We start from the raw sequence: 18,721 nt of genomic DNA on the forward strand, positions 1-18,721 counted from the left end.
CTCTCGATGTCATCGTCATAATGGAACGAGCCGGCTACACTGTGGATGATTATCGCTTGCAAACCCCACGGCCTTCGCGTTCCTCGGGCAGCCAAGCGTTGCTGAAGTTTAAAGAGTTTTCCGAGCGTCGGTTGCAGCTGATTTCCAAGTGCCTCTGTGTGTTTGGTCAGGCATGGCTTTATAGCTTTTTGTTCTGTAGCACTGCTCCACAACTCAAATCAAAGCCGCAGAAGTGCCCGTAACGGCAGTGGCGCTCTTTCATGCAGCCCAAACTTGATATACTTACCTTATGTTGTACAGAAGGACCTACACCACAGTTGCTACTCACCGACTTTTGATCCTTGGTGTCTTTTGTAGATTAATTCTCAACAGTAAAGCATCTGATGCCTTTCTGTACACTGATTTCTCGACCAAGAGTAGCAGATGCAGGATCGCAAAAGTTTGCACGTACGGGTTGTAAGTCGCGACGAAAAACTCAGGCATGCCCCTGTCTACGAGTGAGATGTTTTGTTTTCGTCCATCGCCTGATCTCAGATCGAACCCCTGGCGATCTCACGATTGCTGCTGCCGTTATCCGTTATCCACGATGCCAAGTTATCGTGCAGCGCGACTATTTGGCCACACAAAGTCCATGAACCACGTTCCGAGTGGGCCTTTTGTTGATGCTGTTGCACACTCACACAGCTGATAGCTCGGGACGCAATAGAAGTAAGTCATGTCCCATGCTCCGTCGACAAAGAAGCTTTTTTTTTCCCGGGTTTTTGTGTGTCACAAATGACATGCAGAACAAGCTTGGAAAGTGATTGACATCAGACACGCTTCAGATGCCTCGGGCGAGGCTGCTCCCGAGCGATTTACGAAAATAAGGCTCGATCTATCTGCCATAACTAGCCAGAGAGAGGGGGGTGGCTAGACGTACTCCCTGCATGAAGAATCCGCAAGCACGTAGACTACAATCAAATTTTCCCTCTCGAAGTTGTAAGATGAGGCTGAAGGCTGGACAAGGCAAACTAGCGGGAGCGCCTATGTTGATCTGGCCTTCGACTATCCAAGTTGCGCCATCTCCAGCTTCAGAGCATCGTACGGTGAACTGCAGCGGAGCTCTGGGGACCTCAGAACTTTTGAAGAGGGGCCCATTGCGTCATTGATCCGGACCTAAGGTCTGTTGACCCGAGCGTTTGTAAACGGTGACCAGTCACAGGCCTTGTATTAGGCCCCACTTTAAAGGAAGTCAGAAATCTTTCCGAACTCGGATTAGGGCGGGGCTCCGCCAAGGGCCATACAAAAATAAATCATGAATCCAGTGTTCTATTGATGAAAGATATTTGTTTGAGATAGAAATATCCCTTGAATCCTCATCATTCATATTTTTATATCTTGTTGTAAAAGCACAAAACCGCATCTTTTGACAAATGTTAGCAGTGTTGGTGCCATGTCTTGACGATTTCGAAACGGCACACTCTCTGATCTGCCGTGTGATCACCAGCAGCCCCTCCATCTCATCGGTGAAGGCTGCAGACATGGCGGGAGGATGTGTGGCACAGCAATTGGATAGCATGCACTAACTGATTGGCGGTCGAAACTTGGAACCGCCACGCCGCCGGCTGGTTCATCATGGCAGATCAGAGTTAGGCAAAAGGGCATTTGCATGTAAGCGCTCCGTTTTCTCCTCCGTAACAGTTGAACTCCGTTGAGCTTGACCGAGGTGTGGGAGGTGCGTACATGACTGGCATTTGTCAACAAAATAAGTATGCTGGTGTGCGGCTGGACCCTCCAAGAGAGGCTCAGCCGGTCGGTCAAGGTCATTGCCTCTCCACAATTAGCATACCATTCGGCCCCGGCTTTGGACGTCATCTGTGTGCCGGGCCGGTGCCGAGTAGCGTAGCACTCCGTAAGCTTACCGTGCTCTAATGCTCCGTGCCTGGGGTAAGCTGTCATTAGGATCTGACCGGATGTCCGTCAGACATAAAATTTTGCTCGCGTTCCTCGGCATAATCTGAACATTTGACTCTACAGAGCTGGATACCCGGCCATCTTATCGGTCCATGAGACATTGAAGAGCTTTAAGGTTTTCTCGATGCTCCAGTGCAGTTGCGTGGCACAGAGATATGAGGTCCATTCCTTCAGTCAGCAAGGCTCTTGAGGTACGGAATGGGCCGAGACAACTTAGTGTGAGAGACAGTGACGAAATTGTTAACTCTGTAATCTGCTAAACCTGACCAACAGCTATGACTAGATCCAGAGGCTGCGAGTAATAGCTTGTAGGTCAGTGTATCAGCACCTTATGCAAGACTAACAGCTGCAGAGGCTTTGCCCCTGGAGCCAATGTTCTGTGGCATTTTAGCAATAGTTTCCTTTCCAATCACTTTGTTGCTGTCACTAACAATAAAACGTTTACAACTGGCAACGAGGCGCGGCACATCCGTGGTATGATAGAGATCCAGAATCCAGGCAAATCTGAACCAAATGTGTTCATCCTCCATTCCTTCCTAAGGGCAGGATGAGAATACCAAGCTGCTGTGTGATGTTTTTGGGGCAGATATGCTGGAACCAGTCATCAACGAATTGAAGAGCATTCATCATCCCTAACTTTGTCATCAATAACTGAGTTGGATTGAGATCATGTCTTCCATAGTTCCGGGATGGCGGACCATGAGCACCAACAAGCTCGCCCAGGGGTTTCTGGCCATTTCGAGAATGCCTCACCGCCGCCGCCACTTCGGCCGGGCTTTCGGGCGTCCGAAAGGCAGAGACACGCGGATTCGTCAATTGCTATACAGCCGCAGGTGCAGCTATCCAGCTGATTTCAAGACGCAGTGGTGTCACCGTATGCGCAACAGAGCAATATAGAAACGATGGAGGCGACGACTTCAATCGGATGTGCTGTGGAGGAAATGTAGGATGCGGAGGAAGTTGTTTCTTCTAGGTTAATTCCCGGGGTGGTCTCCAAGACTATTACAGTAGGTAAGGTGACGGTGTAAATATCGCAATGACTCCGAGTTATAACATCGAGCGACATCGAGCGTTCAGTATTACGTTGTCATTTAAGCCCCCCCATGTAATGTACCTCTTCGAAGGTGCATGACTGAACGTCTGCAATCGTCATAGACCTGAGAGGGTCCAATTTCAGTAAGATTCATACAGCGATTGGACGAGTATTGCTTCAGAAGAAAAGGTTTGGGGGTGCTCTACAGTATTTACTCTTCCATCGTTCCTTCATCTTCAGAAGAGGATGTAGTGAGAAACCAATGAGGTCTGTAAAGCAAGAGGTTGCGAGACCTTTTTTCCTGATGGAAAAGAGGGACCTCAACCGGGTATGTGACTACAGTGCTTGTGGATTAGGTGACCAAGTTTTAAGCGACTGTTCTTCACATGCCACTCAGAAAGCAGTATTTTTACTAGATAGAGACATCCCATGTGTGAGGACACAAGGTGAAAGGACATAAGACATTGAAAATCAAATTTCCATGGGGTATACTACATCATCCAGACAAGATCCTAAACACGATTCATGATCTCGATACCAACGGATACCAAGGCTCAAGAAAGAAAAAAGTAAACTAATATACTTGAAGAAGCTTCAACCCTCATTAACACACCAAAGGCCAGTTGAAACACGCTGCATTATTCATCTCCTCATTACCAACCGGACTTATGAAACCAACACCAACCCCTCAACGCCAAAGATCCATTCTCTCCCTCTTCTTCTCCCCCGAGCTGCTCTTAGGCCTAGGCCAGCTATCCTCATCCCCACTACCACTGAGACTACCCTTCCTCGGTGACAGCGGACCCACAGGCGACTGAATAGGCGACAAAAACCCTCCCTCAGTCCTCTTTCGGACAGCACCAGTATCAGCAACAGCCGTAAACCCCCCACCCGCACCCCCCCCTGCAACAAGGACACTCCTCCTCGCACCAGCGCCACTACTCCATCCGGAGATATTCCCACCTAGCACATCAGCTCCAAGACCGTAGCTGCTCAGCGGACGCTCAGATCTGCTCGCAGCGCCTAAGGTATATGCATCACCAGCGTGACGGCCCCCGCCACCCCAGTAATCGCCGTACCCAACTTGCACGAAGGACCAGCCTAGCTGATCATCGTCGCCTTTCGTAAAGACTTCGAGTTTAGAAGGGAGGTTCATGAAAGCTGGGACAGTTCCTGTAGCAGAGGGAGCAAAAGGGGGAAGGGGTAGGCCGCGGATGAGTTCCTCCTGCCGCCGCCGCCGTTGTTGTTGTTGTTGTTGTTGCTGCTGCTGCTGCTGCTGCTGCTGTTGTTGTTGTCGTTGTTGTTGTTGCTGTTGCTGTTGCTGTTGCTGTTGAGCAGCCAGGGATGCGAAGGGGTTGTTGCTGCTGAAACGATGGTTGATTCGCGAGGTAGGTAACTTGTTTGTAGATGACGAGCCACTGAGGCCGTTGATCGTAGAGAGCGAGCCGTGAGGGCGATGGCCGCTGCCATGGCCACCAGACGGAGCTGGAGGGAGAGGCAGGCCAAGGGAGCCCCTATTATTGGATTGGTATGATGGGAAGGCTGAGCCGCTGCTTGCTGGACGGGCGACACGGCCTTCAGCATAGGCAGGAGCCGGCGGGGGCAGGCCGAGAAGTAGATCGGGGAAGTGAGGGTCGCGGACATAGAGAGCCCGAAGGTTGGGCAGGCCGCCGGACAGGAGGGAGTTGGCGAGGTATTGGTAGTAGCTGGCCGTGGCGCCTGAAAACTTTGGAGCCGACGGTGCAGCCGTGATCTCATAGTGCAGCGACTCCAGGTTCGTGCAGTTCAGGAGCCGGATGTTTTGGGGGCCAGCAGCTGTTTGCAGGGTAGTTGCTACGCTGTCACTGATAGACAGGTGTTTGAGGTTGGGCGTGTAACCCACGAGTTCAGGCAGATCACAGACTTTGACACCAGTGCTGTTCAGGGTGAGTACTCTCAGGGACTGGCGTGCTTCAGGGAGGATTAGCCATTCCTTGAGTCCCTCCGCCGTGATGTTCGGAACCTTAGTAAGGATGAACTCTTCCAGCGGAGGGAATGGAGGAAGCGTATCGCTCCAAATCAAGGTCTCGTCAGTGATCGACTCAGTCTCGCTGATCTTGAGAGCACGGAGATTGCTCAGACAGCCCAAGACTTGCCGCAACATGGAAGGCTCCATATCGATTCGAATCAACTCCAAAACCTCGAGCTTCGTCCAGACCCTTCCCGTTGCGAGGGCTTGAAGACTGTTCTCAGCCCCCCTCATGTAGGTCATTTTGCGTAAGTCAAGGCAGCGGGCCTGAACCTCGAGTCGAAGAGTCATGCAGCCGGGTTCATCGGCGAAAAGGCCTTCGGGAAGGTCTACATAACGAAGGTTTGGTGTCACGGCTATCGTCCGAGCAATATCGGCTTGACAGGCTTCGCGAAGCATGTAAGGCATCTTGAGGAACTGGACAAGCTGCCCGCGGCGAACCGGGTCCTCACGGAGAGTCCGGCAGAGCAACTTCAAACGAGCTTGCGCCGGGTCTTCTGGCTCGCCATTCCGATCAAAAATGGACGAACGCCGCTTTCGCCGTTCAGCGAGGACAGCTTCGAGTTCGCAGTAATGGACACTGTCGATCCGAATGCTATGATATCTGGACACGATGGGTTAGGCAAGTAAAATTCCAGGTCGATTAAAGAAAAAGGAAACCCGAAAACACATACAATAGCTTCACGGCTTCTTCCTTCCACTTCTTGCACACAGCAACACAGTGTGCCAGGTCGCGCAGGTCACAGAGCATGCAGGCATCGTCGACGGAGCTCTGCTCACAGGTAGAGTAGCTCTCATCGCGACTATGAGGGCAGACAAAGCCAAAGATGCGATCGAGGACTGAAGCTGGGAAGCGAGCAAGTACGGCAGCCGAGGCATAGGTAGGCCGGGGCTGGAAGTAGTCTCCATACGGCACGTCTCCTGAGTCGTAGCCTTCGGGCCGTGAGCCACCAAGGCCGTACACCCGGGAGTCTGGGCCCCCCATATTTATTCGAGCTGCTGCCGAAGCCGGGCAGCCGCCAACCATGCCTACCGTCACCGCTCCCGTTCTTCGGTTTATCTTTCTTTCTGAAGAACCTCATGGTGTCTCTGAGTCCCATGGACAAAGAAAGGAGTGAAAAGGAGATGGACACGCGGCAGGGTGGGATGTGATGGAAAATAAGGTCTGCACGGCTGTCGCAGGGCACGGCTTGGTCTTCAGAGTCCCTGTCGGTAGTACCTAGCCGCCGTTGTGCGTCGCCGACCTCCAGGGTCCCTCCACGTAGGGTGTCAGTGGCGCCCCTCGCTGCACGGCAAGCTTTGTACAGATGCAGCAGCAACAGCAGATGATAGGTCAAACGGTTGCTGCTTGATAGGTATCTGGTGTCCCGTCGTTGCGGATGCCCAGGGCTCTTCAGTGGTCCTGCAAAGTCGGTAGGCCGCAACTATGCATGACAAGACTTTTTGTTGAAGTGATCGCAACCCCGATTGCAGAGAAAAGCTGTATCGACCTACACCAAGTCTGTGGCTGCTTTTAAGCTCCGATGCTCAGGTATGTAATCCGCGAGAATCCCAGGAATGTTGTTGACCCTGGGATTCTCGATGGCAGTTACGGACGCAAAACTTGAAGAATTGCTTGCTTTGCTTGAGTGGCTTGTTTGGTTGGTTTCTTTGTTTATATTCTGCGTTGTCGATATCAAATCTGCAAAAAAGTCAGGGCATCACCCAGAGCTAACCTGGAGGGCACTTACAAATGAGAATGAGGACATGAGAACAGCCGACTGGGCCATTGGCTGCGATGAGCGAGAAGTGGGTTTTGCGTGTGTTGACTGTTGAGTAAAGCGGATGGGAGTACGTAAGGTAATCAAACCTGTAGGCGCTGCGAGCACGGGAGTCTGAGTAACGCAAGTTTCAAAACCAAAATGGGCGGTTGAAAGTCTCTAGTTTGAAAGAGAAAAAAAGGCGGGAAGAAGCGAGGCATCGGTGGCCCTGCTACACAGCTGTCTTCATAGATGTAAGTACGTAGCACCTTTATGAGTAAGGTACCTAGGTAAATAAGGGCTTTTGAAATGAGACGGGAGCGGAGGATGGAGCTCTTGGATGTGAAGTGTTGCCGTGAGCCTGAGAGTGCTGCTTGGGTCCTGGGCGGCTGTTTCATTGAAAATTGTGGGGAAGGGAGATCTGCGGGGGCAGGGGCAGGGGTTGTACGTGTGAACACCTCCCACTGGCTTTGGAGTAGCAACGTAACGCGAACATGCTCCTGAGCAGGGCAATTGCCCTCAGCTCTTCCTAAAAGAGGCCACCGCCAGACTAGGTTTCTACCATTTTGGGGAAGGACTTTGTTGCTGTGCTGCTGTGCTTAGCCTAACTTCAGTGAGGCTGCCCTTTGTTCTAACTAACGTTCCCCGAATCCGTCGAACAAGCCGCACCAGCCTGGATATAAAAACTAGGGGTCGGGTTTACCGTGGGGGGAGACAACAATGCAACTGCGAGAGATTCAACCTCAGGTCTTAGCACACGCAAGCTCCTTGAGGCAAAATTCAGCTGTTCAACAACAAGAAAACCATCAGCCCCATCATCGCGCAGATTTCCCTAAGCCACATAAGCTCCCAGAACAAACATTCGACTTTGATTCATGCCTGCCAGGCCTACACTAAGTACAACGACAACATGCCTCCCTACCACCCTTGACCAAAATCCTAGAGAGTTCTGTTGTGCTGTTTTTTTTTCTTCAGTCCATAAATCATGCAAGCCTTCCTTTTCGGATTATGCCAATGCCCATGAGTGGAATATACAAGGTACTTTGTGAAAGAGGACAAGTCAAAAGAAAAGAGAAACAATGCTTTTCTTCGGTGAGGAAGCCATTCTGGAAACCGCAAACACGATTTCGCAGACTCTTCAGGCGCGAGCCTAACCTTTATGTCTGGTATATAGACATCTGGTAGTCACCGATTATTTAGTTTCCGTTGTGGCTGCTGCCGTTGGGGCTCCCACCAGCACGCTTCGTCCGTAGCGTGAGCGGGAACGGGTACTCATAGGGGTCTTCTTCCTCACTATGAAGCGTCCGGTTAGTCATGTGTTGGTTGTACTTGCAAAATTAGTAAGCAAGGAGACTCGGCACTTACGGGAGCTTCCAAGCAACATAATCCTCGGTGTTCAGGCCCTCACGACCCTCCTGGAGACTGGCAAAGTCACCGGGGGTCATCATGCCGGTCCTATCCCTAGGAGAGCCAGGCACCGAGAATGGCCGCGAGATCTTCTGCTCGACACCCGGGATGAAGTCCTCCTCCTCGTCACCAACGAACGAGTTCGGATAAGCCCTCCTGAGGGCCAGCTGACGAGCTTTGACGTACTCGAGACCCATGCGCTTCCAGTCAAGAAGGTCACTCAGACGCTCAGTCCGGTTGCGCTGGTTGATGCGCTGACGGCGGCTCTTCTGCGTGAACTCAAACATGTACTGGGTAAGCTGATTGACCGAATCTTCGACACCCTTGGTACGACGATCGACGATGTAGATGCCATAGTCGCTCGAATTCTCGATCAGCTCTTCCATGTAGCAGCCGAAACCAGAAAGGTTGGTGGTGATGCTGGGAACACCCATGACAGTGCATTCAGCCGGTGTGTAGCCCCACGGCTCATAGTAGGACGCGAAGACGCCGAGGTGAGTACCGCGGACAAAGTCGTCATAATCGAGCGGCAGGATCGGGCTGGACGAGTTCAGGAACTCGGGATGGAAGATAACCTTGACGCGGTCGCTGGGATGGTTGAACAGCTGTACTCTGCGGATCTGGTTCAGGATCGGGTCGTCATGGTCATTAACCATGTTGTGTGTGACAATTGGCGGCAGCCCGTGCCTCTTCATGGCGAACAGACGCCTGCGCAGCAGCACACGATCCTGGCTCGAGAGAAGTTCCTTATCATCCGGCATGGGATCGCCCTCCTTCCACTTCAGGGACCGCTCGAAGATGCGACGACCGATATTCTTCTCAATTGTGTCCACAGTATCCCGAAGGGACTTGATGACAGCCTGGCCCTTCAGAGCCTCGACCGTCAGCGAGTGTGTCTGAGCGGGCATGATGATGAAAGCAACAACGGTCATCTTGCTGTTGGAGGTCTTGAGCCGGTGATTTAGGCGAGCAAGGGACTCAATGAACATGTCGACACCCTTATTGCGGAACTCATAGCGGCCTGCCGTGAAGAAGTAGAGCGTGTTCTCTGGATCGAAGTCGTAGTGGCCGTAGAAGTGGCCGCGAACGAAGTCGTGGATCTTCTCCTTGGACTTCTGGTGCAGGTTCTGGAACTCGTGGACAGCGGCAAATTTGGTGACATTCAGCCCGTTAGGCAAGACACCGTCAGGCTTGCGCTTGAGCAGGTGCTCGCTTTCATAGGCAGTGATGTGGGAGACGGTGGTGAAGACGTCACACGTGTGGGCCGCCGCCCTCTCGATGCAGTACCTGTGGTAGATACCGCGCTTGCCGGCCTCAGCATCAACGTCGAAGTATTGCAGGTTGTTGTAGAAGTCGACAGAGCCGGCGCACAGATACCGACCCAGCAGTGTTGCATGAGTTGTGAAGATGGTGGTCACATCAATGGCACGCTTCCTGATCAGAGGCAGCGCAACACCGGCAAGCCACTCGTGGAAGTGCGCAATGACTGCCCTCTTCTTCTCATGGCAGACGAACTGCAGCTGTGTTAACAAAACCGGCTAATTTCAGCTCGGGGCTTCATTGAAACCAGATACTGACCTCTCCAAGGAACCAAGCAACGAGATAACCGAAGACGATGGCCTCATTAGTTTCCTCGTCGTTGTCGGGAGAAGGGATGGAAGCAACGTTCCAGAGATCGGCCTTCCACTCGTTCAGGTAATTGTAGGCAGTCTTGGTGTCGAAAAGGAGCACTCTTGGTGCGCCCTCAACCAGCCAACGGCCATAGACTATGCCAATGCCGCGATCCCTCATCGCTTGGATGGTCTCAGCAAGCTCCGGGACGGTCGGCTCAATGGTCTCGACCTCAACAGCCGCCTGGAGAACAAGAGTCAGCCATTTTCATCCGAGTTGCCCTTTAAACAAGAGGCTAATGATCGCAACATACCGACTGGTGGTTGAGGGGACCAAGGAGGGTGTAGCGGTCGCCATACTCTGCTGTGGTCACTGGCGCCTTGGATTTGATGACTGAGTAAATGCCACCAACTGCCCGATTGTCAGTCTCCTGCTTCGAACGTACCAGGAGCACACCGCGAAGGACACTTGAGCATACGTACCTCGATGGGCGACCTCGGTGGAGATCTCAAAGAGGATGTGATTCCGCACGTCGCGACCTTCGCGTTCTGACTCTCCGCTTGCCATTGTGACTTAGCTTTCTGCGAATTGATGAGATGAGAACGGAAGACAACTGCAGGTGTTCTGGACGTGAAATATCCGCTAGCGTAGATAGATTGACGGGCAGGCCTGGAGGGCTCAGTGGCCAGATTTCTAGATGGCGGGGTCTAGAAGGCGTGGTAGTTGTAGTGGATCGCGGCCCAGTACAAAAGTTGGAGTAGAGCCGAGAGCTTACGCGACGGAAACTGGGAAGTAAATGGGAATTGAAGAAAAGGCCCCGGATCGTCGAGAGGCACCCACCCTTTGGTGAGAGAAGGTTTTTTTTTTTTTACAGGAATGCTGGGAATGCTTGAGAACAAATTTGCTGGGGCGAGCCGAGTCTTATCTGACGCAGCAGCAGCTGGAGCTAGAATCCTGGAGCGGTTGGGCAGGGACGGAGGGACGGGATGCACGAGAGGCGACGGGAGGAGACGTGAGGGTTGGGTGACGTCGGATCGCGACAGCTGGTGAGAGGCTTAGTCTGTCGCGCGGCACAGCACGGCCGTTGGGGAAAAAAAAGACCGTCACCTAACTTCTAAGCTAAAACTGCAGGGTGTCGAGAAGAAAACGACGTTGGCGAGGCGAAAGGGGGAGGCGTTTGCCGCAGGCTCAGGTCGATGTCTAACTTGAACACTTGTTGGCTCACAATCGTTTTGCATATGCCCAGCCTTTCCACATGCCATCCATTGCATCACCTATCGGCAGGACCAGGACAGCTAAGCTACACAAGTTCGTTCGTACGATACGGTACACCACATACACCTGCGCATTACGCCCGAGCACCTAATGGATCTAATGGACGCTTGATGGCCGGATGGATCAAACATGGATGTACTTACTGCGAGCTAGGTGTCTCCAGTAGCTGCCCAACTGCGATGTTACGTACGCTCCGACTTCCCGAGTCCCGTCTAACGGGTCAGCGACCGGCCATCAGTGGTCGAAGGCTAGTCCGGAGCTGCGAGAAGCGGGGTGCCAATGGAGTGATGAGGGGAGCACAACGAACCTGGAACCGGGAGGCACGGCAACCTGAAGGCGGGGAGCTTCCATCGATCGGCATGGAACTTGCTGCTTGCCAGGCTGGGAAAGCAACTGCTTGCCCGGGCTTCCATGGCGTCAAGCGGAGGCATCCATGCCTTGAGTTCCTGCCTCTCTCACCATGCCCAGACACTGAAGGCGACCGCAGCAGGACAGCCTGGACAGAGACGCCCAGGGCAGGACAGTACAACTTGCGTTGTGAAACCTGGCCAGCCTTCTCTGAATGCCCGAGTACGGCTGTCGGCGCTCCAGACACAACACCAGAGCTGCGAATCTTCCAGACCCTGTTCTAACCCCGTACTCCATACAAACCTTCTATCTAATCTCTGCTCTCGACGGGCGATTATCTTAATTTCTCGCGCCATATCGTAAGCCTGAGCGTCGCCGTGAGGCAACGTCTCGCTCGTTTTCCCAGCAGTTCGATATGACTTGCAGCCGTTTGTTTGCCACCCAACCGGAAAAAGGGCAGATAAGCTCTCTAATTCGACGCAGCACAATCGCATTCCGTAAACTTGGGTCTCGAGCGTCCGGCAACTGCGGCAAGGCTTGCTAGGTCTTGCCAATAATTGAGACCTGACGTTTTTTGACAGGCCCCAACCTCAAGTGCCATCTGCACGACTTGTGCAACTTTGACCTGCCGTACCGAGCCGCAGGGGCCAGTTCGCCAGGGGAGCGGGGCTGAGATAAGCCCCACCAACCCCGCCATGCGTCATCCACTTCACAAAGTCCAAGGGCCGCTGGACAAGAAGCTAGAGGCTGGATGGCCCGGCCAGACAGCCATACAGCGGGAGACGATGGAGCACGTTGGGTGCCCCATAGAGAGAGCTCAGCATCTAGCGTTGGGCGTCCATCTTTTCTGTGCATAATCGGGCTCATCAGCCGAGCTACTGATGCAACAACATGTTCAACAACAATGCTTCTACGCTGCTGCAGGAATATGCATCTCGAGCTCGCAGCCACCAGCCTAAGGCAGCTTCCCGCCGACAAAATGCCCACGAATTGTTGACGATCTGCAGATCGTCCGAGATCGGCAGGGTCTAACAGTAGACATTGGCGGGGCCCATGGGTCCATCGGTACCTTACCTTAAGCTTGAGAGCTCGATGGAAGCTAGCTTAGGCGCCTGGATTCGAGGAAGGATGCCCAATAATACCTGGGTCGGCATGAATGTTGCATGTCGGGCAGGTGAACAGGAGCTTGGCTGGTATGCTTGAGTTGTTAGTCCTTCCAGGAGATGCGTCGGGGACATCGTCCAGTTCCCTTCTCCCTATCTTTGTGTGCCTTGGGATTCAGGAATGCGGATGGTTGCTCGACGATCAGTGCGCACCTATCAACCTCCTCGGGTTCAAACTGGAAGGGTGCAAAGAAGCCACAAAGAACCTGGCCGCTGATGGGGACGCAGTTTGTGGTGGTCATGGGCTCTCACATCGCAGTTACATATGACAGGCTCAGAAAGTGTTTACTTTGAAGATTACGTGGAAGGTTCCATCAACCAACGTAAAGACCTGACAACACTATTTTCTAGGAGGACAGTCTCGGCCGGCGAGTCACAAGGGCAATGTCCCCAAGTTCAAGGGGTTTCAACAAAGGACAGTCCATTGGAAAACCACTGTGATATCTCGGCATTCTTCGGTCTGCAGTTCTTTGTTGGGAACAATTTCTTTGTGAAGAGTTGTTCGACAATCAGAGAGATGAACTACATGTGGTATCTAAGCCCCCATCCCACAGGTTTTGGCACACTTGCCAAAGCTGACAAGTGCTTCACTCCAAGCATATGGTGATATATTGCTGCCAGCGTCTCGGGTAGGAGAACCATTTTCAATTTCCCAGATCTCAGCTGACTAACCTAGTCTACCATGAACAGAATCACGCAAAGTACGGCTGAAGCTAGAAGGGTTGAGTTCAATAACAACCGCGGGGGGCATGGTGGTGGCTGGTAAGATCACTATACGCGTCAGCAGTGTGATGGTGATAGCGACGTTGAGATGAAAGATACCCAAAGCTTCAATGTCCAAGATAAGAGGTTTAACAACAGGCAAAAATGTGGTGGGAACAACAACAATGGGGACTTCTGCCAGAACAACAGCCCCAATGACAACAATGGAAATACGAATTAAGGGAAGAACAAATTTGCGTTCTTGTTTGATTCAAAATCCATGTATCACAATTGGTCTGGACTTTTGCACCAAGCCATCGTGCAATCCTATCTGATGGGCGACACCGAATGGTTGATGGCGAGGATAAGTGAACTGGTGTCTGTAACTGCTCTGCTGCTCAAGTGCCTCGTTGATCGGAAACTCAATAAAGGCAAGACTCCTGAACAGATATTTTGTGATCTGAATCTTCCACATGCTCCATCATTGTTGCTGAATGAATGAATATCCTTGTGAAGCACACGGTTTTGCTCAGCTTCATGGTGATGGGGGGGATACGGTGATGGGGGGGGGCATTGAGAGTCCACTAAGGTGGTGGCTTAACCTGGAGAGCCCCTACAAGCATTTCTTCCACCAACTCATGCAGGATCATGTGGCCATCTGGTGAGCAGCTTATATATCATTTCCTGTAGGCTGGCGTTTGTACAAGGACCAAAAGCATTTATAAGGCAGGTAGGCATCCTCGATGATATCTGCAGTGATCTCTTTGCCAATTGTTACTGAACCAAATTTCCGTAACTGTTGAGTAAGTAAACTGTCCACAATTCAGGGTGATAATTCCGATACAAGAAGTCCAGTCGTAAATACTTATAAACGGATCTCGTCTACAAGATACGTTTTTGACTGAAGGCTGAGATGGAGAAATAGTAAACAGCTAGGTTGTACGTGGTCTGAACATTACGATCTTCGATAAAAAGCAGAAATCGAGGATAGAGGGAAAGAAACCTTCAATAAAGTAATTTATGTAGAAATTGGTATCTGTATGAATTATACAAGGTGACAATCACCAAAAATCATAATTCAAGTTGAAGTGATCAAAGAAACACCTCTGTCATTCCTGTCTTGGGTATTGTAGTTCTGGAACAAGCGGATGTCGCGAAGTTTCAAATTGGTCAGTCTCGTTCTCCGTAGCGTCGCTAAGCAGATGGTCCGTGCGCACCTCCCCCCAAAAAAAGCACCCCGGCATTCCAAGAACCACTGGTGTTAGGTCTGCTGCCGGGTAGTTTGCAGCAACCCTACAGCTTGCTGGATCATTGCAACCTCTCCCAACATCGCCCCTTTCCCTACACCCCTCTTTCTACCTACAGGCTCATTTAACTAGATCACGGCGTGGTGCTGCTAGACAAGTTTCATGATGATGCCCTTTGGGCAAATATAAGCTGTCGGTTATGTCTCGGAAAGCCACCTCGACGACTTAATCAGCGCAGCGGAAAGCTGCCGTTTTGCATGCTGTCTGTCTGCATCGGCTTTCTGCGAAGTCCATCTCTCCAACCCCAGACCCATTTTCGGACCGACATGACGACTTTGCAGAGGCCGGACGAAGCTGTTTCATTGAACAACTTGGCCAGAAAGCATTCGCTGCGATCGCCTTGATGCCAACTTCCCGTCGGTATCACTGACTCTTACAGCATTCTCGTCAACCATTCCTTAAGTTATGTTGGCTGTACCAACAGGACCAAGGTATGCGGGAGCAATACTTGGCTTTACATGCAATTTCGGAGGGCGGCCGTTGCGAGCAGTATCCGCTTGCACCTACATGAAATGGTGACCCGCTCGCTGTTCGACCGACTCTTGACAGCACCAAGCTCGTCGCAGCATCAACAGAACTGGGTATTTTCAGACAGGATCAATATTCCACTTGGCGACATGTCGATTCTTCATTGTCAGTGAATTGTCCTGGCAAGCGTGGAATAGGAACAACATACAGCTACAGGAGATGTTAGGGTAGGAGGTTGGCTTCAGGGCTTCGGAGGAACAACTACATGTTTGTGCCTCGTTCCTCTGCAGTTGGTTCGGCTTCTTACACTGCTGCTACTGCTTGCTACGCATTAAACAACTATCGTCGACAACCCTATGAGTACTCGCCCAGCTTTAATCGCAGAAGCCATCTGAACTGTCTTCTACTTTGCTCCGGCACCACGTCGCCGAATCTGCCGGGCTCATTTGCTTCTGCTTGGCTGAGACAGTCTTCGGCAACATCATCTCCTGCTTTTTGCGACCTATAACGATCTGAGCATCTTGCCGCCCCCTCTCTTGTTTCTCCTACGGCAATACAGAAGAGAGCTCCTATGGAAGTTATCAACGAACTCCCTTCGTTGAGAAACGAGGGGTGACACTGCCTTTGATGGGGAGCTATGGCCAAGGACCATTCAGAGATGGACATTGCAAGGTCTGAGTGCACTCGTAAAACATATCATCGTATGGTAGTGATCTCTATTTGGATACAAGTGACCGTAAACCTGTGGCATGTGTGTGATTAGGATACACACAAGTCTAGGTTTACAGAGCTATTATCCATGGAAGCGGCCGGCGGCTACTCAGGAGACGGGGCTGCTAGGTCGTTTGTTACGATTGGTGAGCGACTGCTTTCGAAACTCTGGCGGGATTCAAGTGGTGGACGACAAAACAAAAGACAGTGGGATGGAGCGGAACGGGATCCAACTTCAGCCTGCCGCCCACGAGGCTGTGGGCTGCGTGGTGGCGGTTCTCTTTTGACTGCGGGTTTCCTTCGCAAAGCCAACGCTATGTCTCAGCAAGCTAGCAGCCTACATTAACTCTCGGACAGACTGGGAGATATTTCGCAAGTTTGATGGAGGGACTTACTTATTGCACATTGAAAGTACAGGAGCTGCCCAACAATCACAGCAAGCGTACACACCAACGGACAGTCAGACCAGTTTGAGACTTTGGCCACTTGACCCTGTCAAGCGCAGACCTGCTACAGCTTCCACGCTTTCCTAGGGACAAGACGGGGGGCTTTTGGTCTTGATATTCGCTATCGTCATGTTGTCAAAGTCTCTCAGGGTATGAGCAGGTGGCAGAGGAGACTAACGAGGTGGTTGACTGACAGACTATTCGGGACTTCGCAGGTTGATTCTGACCGGGGGAGGTGTGGTTGGCAGCCATCGGACAGCATTAGCAAGGAAGCTTGCGTTCCGTTGAGAGTGGTTCGCGGGCCTCTCTGATTCTTTCCTACACGCGGCGTCCAAGCGGCCCGCTTTTGACGACCTTGAGCACACCTTTTTTTTTCTTGCTTTTACTTTCGTCCAGCCCTGTGCTCTTCGGCAGTTGCCTGGAAGTCGGGTTGAGCGTTTTGAAGGTGCCCCGCCTAGGACTTCAGATTGAGGTGCATATGAATGCCATTGCCCACGACCAGACGGCCACCTCACCTTGATACAAAACACACAGAGTGGTCTTGGGCAAAGCAGGCTGACTGCATTGAGAGAGAGAGCCAACTCCTCGCGCTAAATAATAGGGACGAGGCGTCCGGAACCCAGGTTGTTGCGTGCTCGCGGACTGCGTGGCTTACCAGCGCACCGCGGACTCGCGCGCCAAGAAAAAGGTCACAAGGCTCGCAGCGTCACTGCACGCAGCCTGCAGGCCACTGGACCCTAGCAGACAGGCCGGGCAGCCCAGAAGACAAGCCAGTGGCAGCATTGAGCCCAGGCTTGCAGCACGCTCTCAGCGGGGGCTCACCCCCCTGTCACTGGCACCCAGCTCGGCAACTGGAACCCAGGCCGCCGCCTTGACCACCCCGGCTCCCAAAACGCAAAAGTCGACGGACGCTCGATTCCTTTTTGTAATGGACGACTCAGCACAACATCGACGCTGCCACGACGCTGCATCACCAAATGGCATCCACGCCCACAACGACACCTATCGCTACAGCCGGGACAGGAATGACCTCGGCATGACTACTTTACATAGATCCCCCTCGCCTGCTGCTCCTGCTGTTGCCGTGAATCGATCTCCCGACGCCCACCGAGAGCGAGATCGAGATCGTGCGCGAGACAGGGCTGACCGTGAGCGAGACAGAGAGCGAGAACGAGATCGAGATAGAGACAGAGAACGAGACAGGGACAGAGATCGTGACCGGGACCGTGACAGAGATAGAAATAGAGACAGAGACCGGGACAGAGACAGGGAAAGGGACCGTGAGAGAGACCGCGAAAAGGACCGCGACCGGGAGAGAGATAGAGACAGAGACAAGGAGCGAGACCGGGACAGGGACAGAGAGAGAGAGCGAGATCGGGGCCGGGGCCGCGATCGAGACAGAGATCGTGAACGAGAGCGTGATCGCGACCGCGACCGCGAGCGGGCTCGAGACCGGGAACGAGAACGAGAACGTGAGCACGAGCGAGGTCGAGATCGAGATAGAGGCAGAGACCGCGACAGAGACCGCGACAGAGACCGGGATCGAGACAGGGATCGGGAACGTGACCGGGACAGGGAACGTGACCGCGACCGCGATCGAGACCGCAAGCATCACCACCACTTGCGGTCGACCCCCCCTCCTCCAGCATCGACGGCTGCAGAGGCAGCCGTAGCTGCTCCGGCTCCGAACGACCGGCCTGCCGAGCCATCTCAGCAGACTCAGCAGAGCTCACACCATTCCCATCGGCGCCACGACCGTTCCCGTAGTGCCGACGATCGCCGCGGCCGTCGAGACCGTTCTCGGTCTCCCAATTCACATCGTCGGCGTGATCACTCTGCCCATCGTGGGCGCCGGGCATCTCGCTCGGCTGAACGAAAGAAGGACGTTCGGGACCATCGGGAACATTCTCGACCTCGTGCATCATCACGATCGCCCCCTAGCAAGCGTCGACGGAGCCCGAGCCCGTCTTCTGGCGAGCAGTCGCGGCAAAAGAAACCCCGTTCAGAGCCTAGCCCATCACGACTAGAGAAGAGCGACAAGGGAGATAAGGGAGAACAATCTGGGCCCCCTGAGTCAAAGACTCGTCGTGATCAGTCTGTCCCTTCCCGTCACGGTCGTTCATCCTCTCGAAGGCGGCGTTCCAAGGCTCGAGGAGGCCGTTCAAAGTCTCGGAGCCATTCCCGTCGCCGCAGGTCTCGTTCGCCGGGTGACGACCGCCAGCCCGCATCAACAGAGCAGAAAGAGCGTTCTCGTCACAGGAGCAAGTCGAAGCATCGGGACAGATCCCTAGATCCTGAATCTAGACGCCGGTCCAAATCACGTCCCCGTGCTCCTCGGAGCCCCCAGGCCTCCAGCAGCCGACCGCCGACGTCGTCTGACGTAGGTTCGCGTCGAAGACACAGCCCTGGGCCAAGTGCTTCACAGGAACAACCTCATCCCGATTCCCCGCGGGACAGGCCCTCTGCCAGGTCTACCAAGAGAGGTAGAGGCCGCGACGAGTCCCGCTCGTCCAGGAAGGCCGAGCCTGTGTCTGGTGCAAGTGGTGTCGA

The 18,721-nt window shown here is 53.0% G+C and overlaps 3 protein-coding genes across 3 annotated transcripts; all 3 read right to left on the reverse strand.

Moving 5' to 3' along the window:
- Positions 1-3,674: 3,674 nt before the first annotated feature.
- CTHT_0028420 (uncharacterized protein) lies at positions 3,675-5,979 on the reverse strand (the record flags this gene model as incomplete). The annotated part of the gene is made up of 2 exons (XM_006693235.1): positions 3,675-5,598; positions 5,669-5,979. 2 exons carry the CDS (start codon positions 5,977-5,979, stop codon positions 3,675-3,677), a joined length of 2,235 nt encoding a protein of 744 aa, XP_006693298.1.
- Positions 5,980-7,929: 1,950 nt separating this feature from the next.
- On the reverse strand, positions 7,930-10,318 carry CTHT_0028430 (glycogen (starch) synthase-like protein; the record flags this gene model as incomplete). Its single annotated transcript, XM_006693236.1, has 5 exons — positions 7,930-8,026; positions 8,099-9,660; positions 9,719-9,994; positions 10,065-10,162; positions 10,234-10,318. The coding sequence occupies 5 exons, from the start codon at positions 10,316-10,318 to the stop codon at positions 7,930-7,932; spliced, it is 2,118 nt and encodes a 705-aa protein (XP_006693299.1).
- A 6,893-nt stretch (positions 10,319-17,211) lies between these two features.
- On the reverse strand, positions 17,212-18,096 carry CTHT_0028440 (uncharacterized protein; the record flags this gene model as incomplete). The annotated part of the gene is made up of 1 exon (XM_006693237.1): positions 17,212-18,096. The coding sequence occupies one exon, from the start codon at positions 18,094-18,096 to the stop codon at positions 17,212-17,214; it is 885 nt and encodes a 294-aa protein (XP_006693300.1).
- Positions 18,097-18,721: the final 625 nt, after the last annotated feature.

This window comes from Thermochaetoides thermophila, assembly GCF_000221225.1.
Source record: "Thermochaetoides thermophila DSM 1495 unplaced genomic scaffold scf7180000011816, whole genome shotgun sequence".
NCBI classification, from domain to species: Eukaryota; Fungi; Ascomycota; class Sordariomycetes; order Sordariales; family Chaetomiaceae; genus Thermochaetoides; species Thermochaetoides thermophila.